The 13,356-nt window shown below is 39.2% G+C and overlaps 1 protein-coding gene across 3 annotated transcripts in view; it reads left to right on the top strand.

Annotated features, from left to right (window-relative positions):
• Positions 1 to 13,356, top strand: part of slc5a9 (solute carrier family 5 member 9) — a 65,733-nt gene that overhangs the window by 40,009 nt on the left and 12,368 nt on the right. For all 3 annotated transcript variants that reach the window (XM_067598076.1, XM_067598077.1, XM_067598078.1), the window contains 3 exons: positions 5,007 to 5,142; positions 7,453 to 7,560; positions 9,072 to 9,222. In XM_067598076.1, the coding sequence (XP_067454177.1) occupies positions 5,007 to 5,142; positions 7,453 to 7,560; positions 9,072 to 9,222 (395 nt within the window). The remainder of the gene's footprint in view (positions 1 to 5,006; positions 5,143 to 7,452; positions 7,561 to 9,071; positions 9,223 to 13,356) is intronic.

Raw genomic sequence — 13,356 nt, 5'->3', positions numbered from 1 at the left:
TTGGATAGTGACACATTTTTTTGTCTTTTTGGCTCTGCACCTTCGCCATTTACCCAAATAAAATGACATGTGAGGCAACAACAGATTTTCAAAATAAATTACAAACAAGGATTTCTAACATTAAAATAACTCATATGTTAATAACACTCTTTTTAAAATTTTATATTAATACCAACAAAAATACAAATGAGACACACATGATATTGTGTGATTGACAAAAAACAACCAAAGTCTACAATGACAATGACCTAGACCAGAGGTTCCCAAACTTTTCAGACCATGTACCACTATGTACCAAACCAAATTTCCCAAGCACCATTTCCTACTGCATACTAACAATATAATAATGAAAGAGCCACCTCCCCTATGTAAGTCCATCTTGACCACTACTGGTACTACTACTATTCAAACCCAGCGCAAGGATGAAGGGGGGCTGTTAAAAATTGTGAGGGGCCATTTTTTTTGTACTATAAAATTCACTATTTAGCCTCTGAAAGGCTAAATAACAACATAAGGCTACTGTTTCAAAATCAAAGAATACATTTATTAATCAGCGCACTCATAAAAATCACTCAAAATCAGCAGGGGGAGGTGCGTAGGAACATCTGTTTGCAGCTCTCTCTCTCTCTCTAAACTGCCAACTTTAAGCTTCAGCATTGAAAGTTTCATCTGACCTTTCAGGGCTGGCCTGCCTCTTGACTGTTTTTTGGACCTTGTAGCCATTTCAAAATTAAATCATTACACTTGCTAAAATCAACAATGACAAGTCCAAATCTGATTCTGTCAAGCTAATATTAACGTTACTAGTTCATGCTATGTCTGACATCACGTCACGTCACGTCACAGTATGTGGCTAAGCAAAGGTAAATTTTATTTCTAAAATATTTAAATGATTAGCAAATTTTTACATCATTGTAATGTGTAATAACTGCTATCTGTAATAATATGAAATTAAATATCAATTTTTTGGACTTGGGCCAGATTGAGTGCAATTGCTAGGCCTTTCACCAAGGCTTTAACATACAACTAGGTAGAACCTCCATACCACAGTTTTGGAATCACTGACCTAGAAAGAGAGAGGTGCAGTAGAAACAAAAAATATAGTCTTAGTTTCCCCTTTACTTCTAAAAGCAGTTAGTGATCAGTCTGGTTGTTCCAAGACCTAAAGACAATAATCTATCAAACCATGTATCACAATGTGGGTAGTAAACAGTTATATATGTATTCTATGAGAAACAATATCCAGGGCTGAGTTTGATAGTTCATTCTTGACCTCAGACACAGCAGGTGACAAAATTATCTCATCTCAAGTTCCACTTACTTTTTCTGAAACCTTTGGCCACACAGTTTGCCACAGCAGATTAAGTTTGCTCAGTTGTTGTGGTTACATCCCACCCTTGGTCGGCCCTATGGGGCAAACAACACTCCACCATTGACCCAAAGTAAAGCAAGACCAGCAGTCCATGAACCAGAAGCCTCTTCCTGTAACAGCAACCTGGAGCATTTAACCACTTCCTATCCTGGGCCAGGTGCAATTCATTGAGGACCGATCAGGGTAGAAGACCTGGGGAGAACAAGAGACAGGAGAGGAAAAGGGACAAACAGTACAGGGACCTGGCCTCCAGCACCACCGTAAGGAATCTTTGATCAGGATATGTCCTTTAACTCCCACATAAATCAAATCTCAAGGACTGCCTTTTTTCACTTACGTAATATCGCAAAAATCAGGCACATCCTGTCCCAAATCAGGCTGCTCACACAAGTCTCTAAAGACTCTCCAGCTGGTCCAGAATGCAGCTGCACGTGTACTGACTAAAACTAGAAAAAGAGATCACATTTCCCCCATTTTAGTTTCGCTACATTGGCTTCCTGTAAAATCTAGAATAGAATTTAAAAACCTTCTCCTAACTTACAAAGCCCTTAATGGTCAGGCACCATCATATCTAGAAGAGCTCATAGTACCGTATTATCCCACTAGAACACTGCGCTCCCAGAATGCAGGCTTACTGGTGGTTCCTACAGTCTTTAGAAGTAGAATGGGAGGCAGAGCCTTTAGCTATCAGGCTCCTCTCCTGTGGAACCATCTTCCAGATTCGGTCCTGGGTGCAGACACCCTCTCTATGTTTAAGAGTAGGCTTAAAACTTTCCTTTTTGATAAAGCTTATAGTTAGGGCCAACCAAGCTCACCTTGGATCAGCCCTTAGTTATGCTGCTATATGCCTAGATTGCTGGGGGACTTCCCATGATGCACTGAGCTCCTCTCTCCTCCTCCTCCTCTCCATCTGTATGCATTCATGTAACATCAATGCATGTCACTAACTTTGCTTCTTCCTCAGAGTTTTTTTGTGCTTCTCATCTCGCAGGAAACCCTGGGTTCCCGGGCCGAGCCTTTGCGGTCCTTCACAGTCCTGTTGGCATCCTTCCCTGGCTGTTGCTGTTGCTGCCGCTGTTGTCGTTGTTGTTATGATTGTTGTTATTCTGCCCCCCCCCCCCCCTTTCCCTCTTTCTTTCTCTCTCTCAACCCAACTGGTCAAAGCAGATGGCTGCCCACCAAGAGCCGGGTTCTGCTTGAGGTTTCTACCCATTAAAGGGGAGTTTTTCCTTACTGCTGTCACCGAGTCCTTGCTCATGGGGGAATTGTTGGGTCTCTGTAAATTAAAGAGTACGGTCTTGACCTGCTCTATGTAAAAAGTGCCCTGAGATGACTTTTGTTGTGATTTGGCGCTATATAAATAAAAATTGATTGATTGATTGAACACATACAGCCATAACAACCCCACCCTAAAACAATGAATAAATAATTTGTCACACAATCACACACAAGTACAAAAACATTTAAATTTCAACACTAATATAGCACATCAGAGTTCACTGTGACAAATTACCACCATACTATTTATTAATTGCAATACATTTTACTTAGCACTTGAAATTAGATGAGTTACTTATCAAAGCTGCATGTTAAAGGTAAAACACAGCTAAATACACAGACCAAAAGCATTTAGTCCACACCTGTTACATACCTCACTACCTGTGAACATTTACCAATCCATATGGTACTTAAACTCTTGTGCCAAATAATTCTGCCACTTATTACTCAGAGCTAAGACAAGACATTGGTTTAATATTGAGCAAACAAGATGTGCAATTAAGTCACAAGATAATAATTATTAAATCAAGATAATCATCCACCTTTAACCCAGGTGTCAACCTGGATCAAACAAACCTGTTGAGACAGCAGCAACAAGATGTTAACACATGAAAGGGCCAACAAAGTTATTGCCACTGAGATTATGAATATAAAGCACTCAAACAAATAGCCATACAAGTGGGTGTCACTCCCATTAGACACAACATGGCTACCACCATGAGGTGAACAACACCACAAAACCAAACAAAGTTACTACATTTACCTATAAAAACAACAACACAGGTCACTAACACAAAAATGGAATGCAACAGCCACAAACCAAAACAACAACAAGTACACCATGTGGTCTTCAACCACATACACAAGTTACTGATGTATGTTGGGATCCAGCAACACACAAAGTGACCTGACGAACTGGGAGGCCACACCCACTACACTAAGATCCACCGATCTGTAGAGTGACTATGTCAAACAAACGAAAAGGTCACAGCTACTTAGCAGCTACAATTAAATACACAAAAGCAGTACCACCCAAATTGACCAAACTAAAGTGGACTGTACCAAACAACCACAACACAAAGTGGTCACACCGTAGGCAACCACTACACACAAATGTCACCAACTCACCCCTAAGCAGCAACCCACAAGTGACCCAACAAATGTGGAGTTTAGTTACCACATCACAAAGGACCCAAACCACAAGTTACTGCACACAAAAGTATTTATCACAACTCCACAAGACAAAGTGATCAAACAGAAAGTAGAGTTATCTCACACAGAAAGATCACAACCAAGTTTCTGTGCAAAGTGCAAAAACTAGGGGAACAAGGCACTCCAAACTGTACCTGACTACCGAGATGACTAACTAACCTAGCTAGTCTTCTGCGGCTTGCTGAGCTTGAGGTGACTTTAAACACTAAAAGTGCATCACCGAAGACCAGAGATGGAGCCAACTGTAATACACTGAAGCATGCCCCCACTCAGGATTACCGCCAAAAATAAGAAAGGCAAAACAACAAAGTGGCAAGCTCATCAAACCTGCCCGGTGGCTACCTAGTCAGGGTACTCAAAACTGAAACTCCAAGCTACTGAAGCAGTTACCTAGTCAAAAGCATGACTAAACAAGCAGCAACAACCACAAGTTATCTAACAAAAGAGATGATCACTACACTCAAACACATTTACTTCACCTCATGGATGTTCATATCCTGGACAAGCCCCCATTTGTTAAGCCCCACCCTTGGTTGGCCCTATCAGGCGAACAACACTCCACCATTGACCCAAAGTAAAACTCTAAGAACACCTTCTAAAATACCCAAACCATTGGATTTATAAACATTAAGACATACAAAACAACAAAGACTTTAAATAATGACTGCAAATGACAATCAAAAGACAACAGCAACACTAAATTAAAATCCAAGGCTGAGAGGCAGCAAGACCAGCAGTCCATGAACCAGAAGCCTCTCTTTGCAACAGGAACCATTTAACCCCTTTCTTTCCTGGGCCAGGGGCACCTCACTGAGGACTGATCAGGTGTAGAAAAGGGACAAATAACACAGGGAACATATACAGCCGAAACAGTTGTGGAGCTGCAGACGTTCAAACTTTCCACTCCTCTGAGCACCTCTTAGACTGCTCATCAATGTTCACTTAAAAGTTTGACCTGACAGTTTATTCTTTAAATTCAAAACAGGGTAAAATTCAGGGAGAATGATGAGCAGTCCCAAGCACTAAGAGAAGCATTGGTCCCACTATTACTGTATATACATACAATTGAACAAAAAAAGCACAATATAAAAAATAAAAATATAGGATTATAGACTTAAATGTGTGTCTGCGTCTGTGTGTGCAGGTTATAGTCCAGAGGTCTCTGTCAGCCAAGTCTTTGTCTCATGCCAAAGCAGGCAGTGTGCTGGGAGGCTACCTGAAACTACTGCCCATGTTCTTCATCGTCATGCCAGGCATGATCAGCAGAGCACTGTTCCCAGGTCAGTTTGTTTACCTCTCTCTGTGGGACTGTCATGTCAGATGTTTATTAATGTTAAAATACATTAATTTTAAATCTTCAATTATTACCTCATCAAATCACCTAAATGACTTAAATGTACCCAAATATATGTCCATCCATGGGTTTTTTCAAATTTATTAATGGAAATGAGCATGAAATTCTCCAAACATTGAGGTTTTCTTTAAAAGTACTGATCCACTCCATTACCACAATTGACAGACAAATGTATTATATTAAAGAGCAGGCATAATGACATCAAGATGACATCTCTGGAGGTTGTCATACCGTAATTAACAGAACATAGTGGCTCTTTGGAATGTGGAAAGACCACACTTACAAAATCTAAAACACTCCAGCATGCTTTTAAAAATGGATACTGATAATGTAGGGTACTTGTGTAATGTGAAGTACCTGTGTAATGAACACATGCAAACATACCTGTTACATGTTGTGGAATGTATGACTAATCAGCCTATGGGGAAGACAGGCTTTTGTGCCTGTTTTTCAGATTTGACTCATTCTTCCCTGAACATGTGCTGAATATATCAAACAGATGCAGTAGGTTTAAGCTGCATTTTGTGTGGCAAAATGCAGTTTAAACATACATTATTATTGGGAGGAATATAGAATCAGCAGGTTGAGTCAGGCCAAGCTTCACAAATGACCAATCATGAGCTCCTCTTATTCCCTTTAAATGCAGCAACAGGTGAAACAGGGAAGTGAGGCTGAGTGAGAGAGAAAAAAAGAGTTCACCTCTGTGAAGCAAATAAATTTCCATAATACAAATTCAGGACACCCCCAATATTCATATACATCACTCCAAATATGCTGACATGACAGAAAAAATAATTTGATTCTAAACTCAGTTTGAAATTTTATTTAATAAAAATGTCAAATGATAGATTTGATCCACATCTTACGGAAGCATAATGCATTCACTTGTAAAAAAAAAAAAAAAAACCAAAACCCTGTCTTTCTGAATGAACAAGATAATTATCTCAGAATTCTGAGAAAATTTTTCATGAAAAAAAAATTCTGCTCTGTTTTCCTGAATTAATGACATACCTCAAAATCCCAAGAGAGGCTTTCATTCCTACTTGAGAACTTGATTTCATGGAGGCAAACTTGTCCCACCTGTTTAGTTTAATCCAGTTTTATTTTGGTTTTGTTTTGAAACATTGGGAGATACTTGTGTCTTTAAGTAACATAGACGGTATTGTTATTAGTTTGTCAACTTTGTTGTTAATACTGTTAGAGAGGACCAGCAATCTTTAGGATTTATCTGATAACGTATTGGCAAAATAAAACTTACAACAGGTCAAACATGAGAAAAAAGGACAATGCATTATGTTCATAATAGAACACAGAAAGAAGTAAGTAAGAAGTAATTACACTACATTAGGTGCAACAAAATTCAGACAGCAGCGTTACCGCAATCAGGATTTTGAAGTATCTTGTGAATTCAGAAAAACAGAGCAGAATTATTTTTTCCATGAAAACTTTTCTCAGAATTCTGAGATATTTATCTTGTTAATTCTGAAAAACAGAGCAGAATTTTTTTTTTTTCATGAAAAATATTCTCAGAATTCTGAGGTAATTATCTCATTAATTCAGAAAAACAGGGTAATTTTTTTTTCTCAAGTAAAAGCAATACACTTCCATAGCATCCTGAGGACACCTGCTTTACTTCAAATTATTTGTCTTCAAATTATTATCTGTTAAATTTGGAATCTTTGAGAAACAGCTTTCCAACCTGATGTTCAGAAAAAACAGAACAATAATTACCATAGATTCTTGATCCTGTCGCAGTGTCAGAAAATTAAAAAAATTAATGAAGTTTCCTATGCTGTGCCATCTGTGTGTAACAGGATGCATAGCCTCTCTCTAAAATCGACTGTAGATAAAACACATGTATCTCCTTAGCACTCCAATGCCAGGCATAGACTCAAAAATATAGACTTGTGCTGGAGGTAAACTGCATAAACACTACGTTTTGCCCAGTGCTGGGCCTGCAGGAAAATAGGGCCTATCATCTGATTACTTGGGATTCAGGATTAATAAAGCACCTATGTATCTGTCTATCGGTCTGTCTGTAATTGAACAACTGAAAACACTGGCAAATGAACATATATTCAGGATAATGTGATTTTTAGTAGAGAAAAATCTTGGCAATAGCCTTTTTATGTATTTTTGTCTAACAAACTAAATAATTAAGGTTTTACATCTCCAATTCTCTCCCTGTGTGTGTATGTGTGTGTGTCTGTCTGTCTGTCTGCATGTGTATTTGTAGATGAGGTTGGTTGTGTGGATCCAGCAGTGTGTCAGAGAGTGTGTGGAGCTTCAGTTGGTTGCTCCAACATCGCCTACCCTAAACTAGTGATGGAGCTAATGCCTGTGGGTGAGTCTCTCTTGCTCTCTGTCTCTCACACACACACGCACAGCGTTGTTTTCAGTCCAGGTCAAAGTTGAACCACAAGAAGGCGCCTTACTTATGTTCAATGCAAGTGTTAAAATTTGGAGAAACATATAGTACTTTAAATTCAAACATTTATAGATATAGCTTCTGGGTATTGCATTTAATATTTGTAGAAAAGGATCTGGCATGTTAAGAGATAGCTGAGTTGAATTAGTCCCTCATTGCCTGTTTTGTTTCTTGGTGGTTACTTATGCTAATATCAGCTAAGGCTACAGAGCCTTTTTAAGTTTAATTAAGTTTCATGGAAATATTGCACACCCATTATTATGGATGAGAGATTTATCCAGTTTGTGTGACATGTCACCCACTGCTAACTACTGAGAGTTAGTTGCTTTATCTTTTATGTTTATTTCCTTAATACTATTTGGGCTTGTATTTCTGGTGTATTTCTTGTTTAACTACATTAGTAATGAGGATTACTCTCCTGTTTTAGACCACATACTCACCCCCACACCCTGCATGGTGACAGATAGATGGATAACATTGAAAGACTGTAAACAATTGTACTTATGTACATGATGTCTGAAACCTGTCAAAGTTTCATAAATGCCAGTCCAGTCTCTGCTGCTCGCCGACAGAGTACTGGGGAGTTCTGGAGGAGAGAGCCGGGGGCAGAGCCAGAGCCTCTGGAGGAATAACACCCAGGGTCACACTGCATTCTGCTCTGATCTGGAGCCATTTACCAGCAGGAGGAGAGTTTGGAGTTTGTTTTTTAAACTTTTGGGATTAAAAAGTGGATTTATCTTTACTCTTACTTTCTCTTCGTCCATGTTGACTACTGTCAAGGACGTCAGTGTTGATTTTGACCGATGAAAATAGGGTTAGGTGCACAAAATTTCGCAAAAATAGAGCCAGGGCAAGTTGTTTTTAAAACAAGTGACACATCGCTCAGCTTGTTCACTGACACCCGGAGCAGGTTAAGACATCTTCATTGGAAAACACTGAAATAATCTGGTATTCGCTCGCTCGCTCATTTGCATCATGTCCAGTTAGGAATCAATGTCAGTTTGTAAGTGTGCAAATAATGTGATGTACTGTCCAGACATTAATGAGGGTGCACAGTTACCATTGTTCGCACTGTTTTTTATTGATGTCCTTCAACATGACAAAATGTGAAATTTTGGCCTCTGCATGGTGTCCCTAAAATTCTGTTTTACAAACATCACACATGGACAGCAAACCTTGATTGAGACTCTGTATATATCAGTCAAACCACTATTAAATTAATGTGTATTTAACATTTTCAGACATTGAATGAGCCTGTTTGCTGTGCTATTATTTGCTTCTGCATCATTGTTTTTTAATGCGTGTTAATTGATTATTTAATGATGAAATAAATTTAGAATCTTGAATAGTAGCATGCAAACATCAAAATTATTCACTTGCTATTTCACCATGAATGGGCCATCTTTTAAATCCTTTTCTCTGTGCAGGTCTACGTGGTCTGATGCTAGCAGTGATTTTCGCTGCGCTGATGTCATCTCTGACCTCCATCTTTAACAGCAGCTCCACTCTGTTTACATTGGACCTCTACCATAGAGCCAGGCCTAAGGCTTCAGAGATGGAACTCATGATTGTTGGAAGGTAGAGGTGTAAATAATAACAATATGTTTCAGAAAACTGATGCAAAAGTGAGAGATTTGGCTGCATCAGCACACAACCACAGATCTGACCCAAATTCAGCAGTGAAGTCTTGTCTCTTTACCTGCACAAAACGCACCCAGACACGAAAATTAGCATGCTCCATGGCAAGCAAAATTAAGATTCTCAATCAAAGGATACCTTAAAGCCTTTTATAAGACTTGAAGTCCCCTTATAGACTTTATTAACAGCCATTCAACAATCCACTTACAATCACTCCTGAGACTGACAGTGTTGTTTGAGTAGCGCCAGGTGGAAAGAGAAAGAAATCCTTAACTTTTTTATTTATTTGTTCATTCATTGTCAATTTATTACTTATATACTTATTAGGGCACGAGCATGAAAGTGTAAAGGGCCTAATGGTCCCTGGCACTGAAAGTATGAGAAACCTATTGTTTTTGTGAAGATTATTATTAGGGCCCAAGCATCAAACGGTGCAAAGGCCCTCTTGTAAGTGAAGGAATTATTATTATAAAGGCCTGAGCACCAAACAGTGTGAAGGCCTATTGTATCTGAAGGAATTGTTATTGGTAGGGTCCAAGCACCAAAGGCCCCATTTTATTTGAAGGAATTATAAGGGTCTGAGCACCAAGTGGTTGCTTTGATATTCACGAAATTCAGTGGGATCATTGCTCTCATCATTCTACTCTGAAAGTTTTTCCTTTGAAGTTTTTTGCCCGACAGGAAGTCAGCCATTTTGGATTTTGTATGTCAATTTTCATTTTACGAAACATGTTTACGGCTTTTAGGATGTGCAAAAACTCACAAAACTTGGCACCATTGTTCTAACTGGTAATTATTTCGATTTGATATCACAACTGGGCTTAGCCATAGGATGACGTCTCTATAGCGCCCCCAATTACCTTTGGTGTTTATGAGGTGCTAGGGGTGGTTTAAAACTCACGAAACTTTGCACATACATCAGAGGTGGCATAACTTGATATTGCATATGGGTCTTAGGCATGGGTGTGGTGAAATGGCCCCTAGAAAATCTCAAAGTCCAAGCCCCCACCTTTAATTTTGACGGAGATTTACAAAATTTTGTAGCCAGATATATCATGTCCAGACTTTTAAAAAAGCCTCTCAGAGTCATACGTCCAACAGGAAGTCGGCCATTTTGAATCTATTTTTCCTTTTTTTTGCAAAGTGAAGCCATTGACAGGCATTGTATTTTAACAAACTCCTCCTAGGGATTTAACCTGAGTGACATCAAATTTTGTGGGTTACATCTAAAGACTTTCACAATGCTAAATTGCTTTTGCTAAAGCTTTTTATATTTCATGGAACGCCCTTGGTGTGAATTTTGCCCAAAACATGTCTGGGGCATTTAACAGGAGGTTGTTGTAACTTTATTTTATATTGTCCAATTTTCCCCAAATTTCTCATGTTTGATAAGAGTCTAGGCCTGAACACCTCTACATGTCAGTATTCAGTCATAGTCATAGCGTCACCTACTGACAACAGGAAGTCAGCCTTATATGACAAAAATCATCCAATTTACATGAAATTTACACTGGCACTGAAAGTGCAAGGAACCTATTGTTTTTGTAAAGATTATCATCATTATCATTATTATTATTATTATTCACTCATGCCATTGCATTTTTGAGGGGCTTAGGATGCTCGAAAACTTATGAAAATTGACACACACGTCAGAACTGGTGAAAATTGCAAAGTTCTGAAGTGACAGGGCTCGAGCGTTGCCAGTGGGCTCCATAGTGCCCACATGTGCATGAAATTTGGTGTGTTCATTGCTCTCATCATTAATCGACATAATACATATTTTTTGGCAGGAAGTCAGCCATTTTGGATTTCGTGCATCAGTTTTCATTTTACGAACATGTTTGAGGCCTTTAGGATTTGCACAAACTCATGGAATTTTGTACCTATGTTCGAATTAGTAAGTATTGTGATTTGTATCACAATTTGGCTTGGGCGTGGTACATTGGCTCTATAGCGCCCCCTAATTACTTCTAGCATTTTTGATGTGCTAGGGGTGCTCAAAAACTCAAAACTCTGCACATGCATCAAAAGTGGTGTAACTTGACATCTGATATGGGTCTTGGGCTCGGGTGTGGTAAAATGGCTCAGGGGCACCCCCTAAAAAAACTGCAAAGTCAAAGCCCCCACCTTTAAATTTGATGTATATGTACAAAATTTGGTAGGCAGATGTAACATCTCCAGACTTAAAAAAAACCCTCTCGGAACCATACCCTAAGTCCAACAGGAAGTCAGCCATTTTGAATCCACTTTGCTTTTTTTGGACACCAGAAGTGATAGTTATCGCCAACAGGCAATGTCCAATATTCATGAAAATGTATATCCATGTCAGGTGCCCTCTGGTAAATATATTCCTGTATCGTGTTGCTCTGCAATAATAGCAGTTTGACTGCGGCGTAGTTTGACTGCGGTGCACCCCAATGTGTGCGAAGGAGCGAGGGCCCAATCATCACTGCTTGCAGCTTCAGTTACTATTATTATTATTATTATTATTATTATTATTATTATTATTATTATTATTATTACCCCAAGCCTTTGCATTTTTGAGGAGCTTAGGATGCTTGAAAACTCCCAAAAATTGGCACACAGGTCAGAACTGGCGAAAATTGCAAAGTTCTGTAGTGATTGGGCTTGGGCATGGCCAGCAGACTCGATAGTTCCCCCAAACACAGGGCCATGTTGGAATCAATTTGCTTAGATGTTCATGAAATTTGTTGGGTTCATCATTCTGGTTATTTTAGTCATTTTTCGCTGGACAGGAAGTCAGGCATTTTGGATTTTGTGGGTCAATTTTCAGTTTACAAACATGTTTGGGGCTTGCAAAACTTTGAACCGTGTTCGAAGTAGTCAAAGAGTCCTGGCCGGAATACATCTACATGTCAATATTGAGTCATAGTCATAGCACCACCTACTGACAACAGAAAGTCGGCCTTACGTGATGAACGTCATCCAGTTTACATGACGATTACATGGTGTGGTCTACACATGACATACAGCAACATGATGTATAATTAGTGGGTGTTCTCTAGCGCCACATAGTGGACACAGGAAGTGATAGTTGTCTCCTACATGTAATTTCCAATATCCATGAAAATGTATATCCATGTCAGGTGTATGTATTGCCATGTATTCTTCTGTTCTATAATAACAGCAGTTAAAATGCGGTGTAGTTCGACTGCAGAACATCCCAACGTGTGCAAAGAAGCTTGCATTGTTGCTTGCAGCTTTAATTATTATTGTTATTATTATTTCCCTACGCCATTGCATTTTTGAGGGGCTTGGGATACTCGAAAACTCATGAAAATTGGCACACACACATCAGAACTGGTGAAAATTGCAATGTTCTGCAGTGATTGGGCTCTGGTGTGACCAGCAGGCTCCATAGTGCCCCCAAATGCATGGCCAGGTTGGGATAAAGTTGCTTGGAGGTTCATGAAATTTGAAGCGTTCATTGCTCTCATCATTCTGGTCATAAAACATATTTTTAATTTTTTTTTTTTCACCAGACAGGAAGTCAGCCATTTTGAATTTCGTGCATCAATTTTCATTTTATGAACACACATTTGATGCCTTTAGGATGCACTAAAACTCATGAAAGTTTGCGCCCATGTTCAAACTAGTAAGTTTCAATTTGATTGGGCTTGCGCATTGTACGTCGGCTCTATAGCGCCACCTAATTACTTTTAGCATCTTTGAGGTGCTACGGGTGCTTGAAAACTCACAAAACTTTGCACATGCATCAGAAGTGGCGTGACTTGATATCTGTAACAAAATGTGGCAAAATGGCTCAAAGGTGCCCCCTAAAAAAAATTTCAAATTCAAAGCCCCCACCTTAAAATTTGACGTATATGTACAAAATTTGGTAGGCAGATGTGCCATCCCCAGACTTTAAAAAAAGCCTCTTGGACCCCTCTATACCCTAAGTCCAACAGGAAATCAGCCATTTTGAATTTACTTTGCAACTTCAAATTGGGTCGGTGATATCTAAAGGCCTTTGCAATGCTAAATTGTGAAGCTTTTAAGTTTTCATGGAACGACCTTGGCGTGGCATGCCAGTCACAGAGACACATAGTTCAT

The sequence above is a fragment of the Thunnus thynnus genome, chromosome 8, assembly GCF_963924715.1.
Source record: "Thunnus thynnus chromosome 8, fThuThy2.1, whole genome shotgun sequence".
NCBI classification, from domain to species: Eukaryota; Metazoa; Chordata; class Actinopteri; order Scombriformes; family Scombridae; genus Thunnus; species Thunnus thynnus.
Note: the sequence above shows the minus strand (reverse complement) of the source record. Positions and strands in the feature narration are given on the sequence as shown.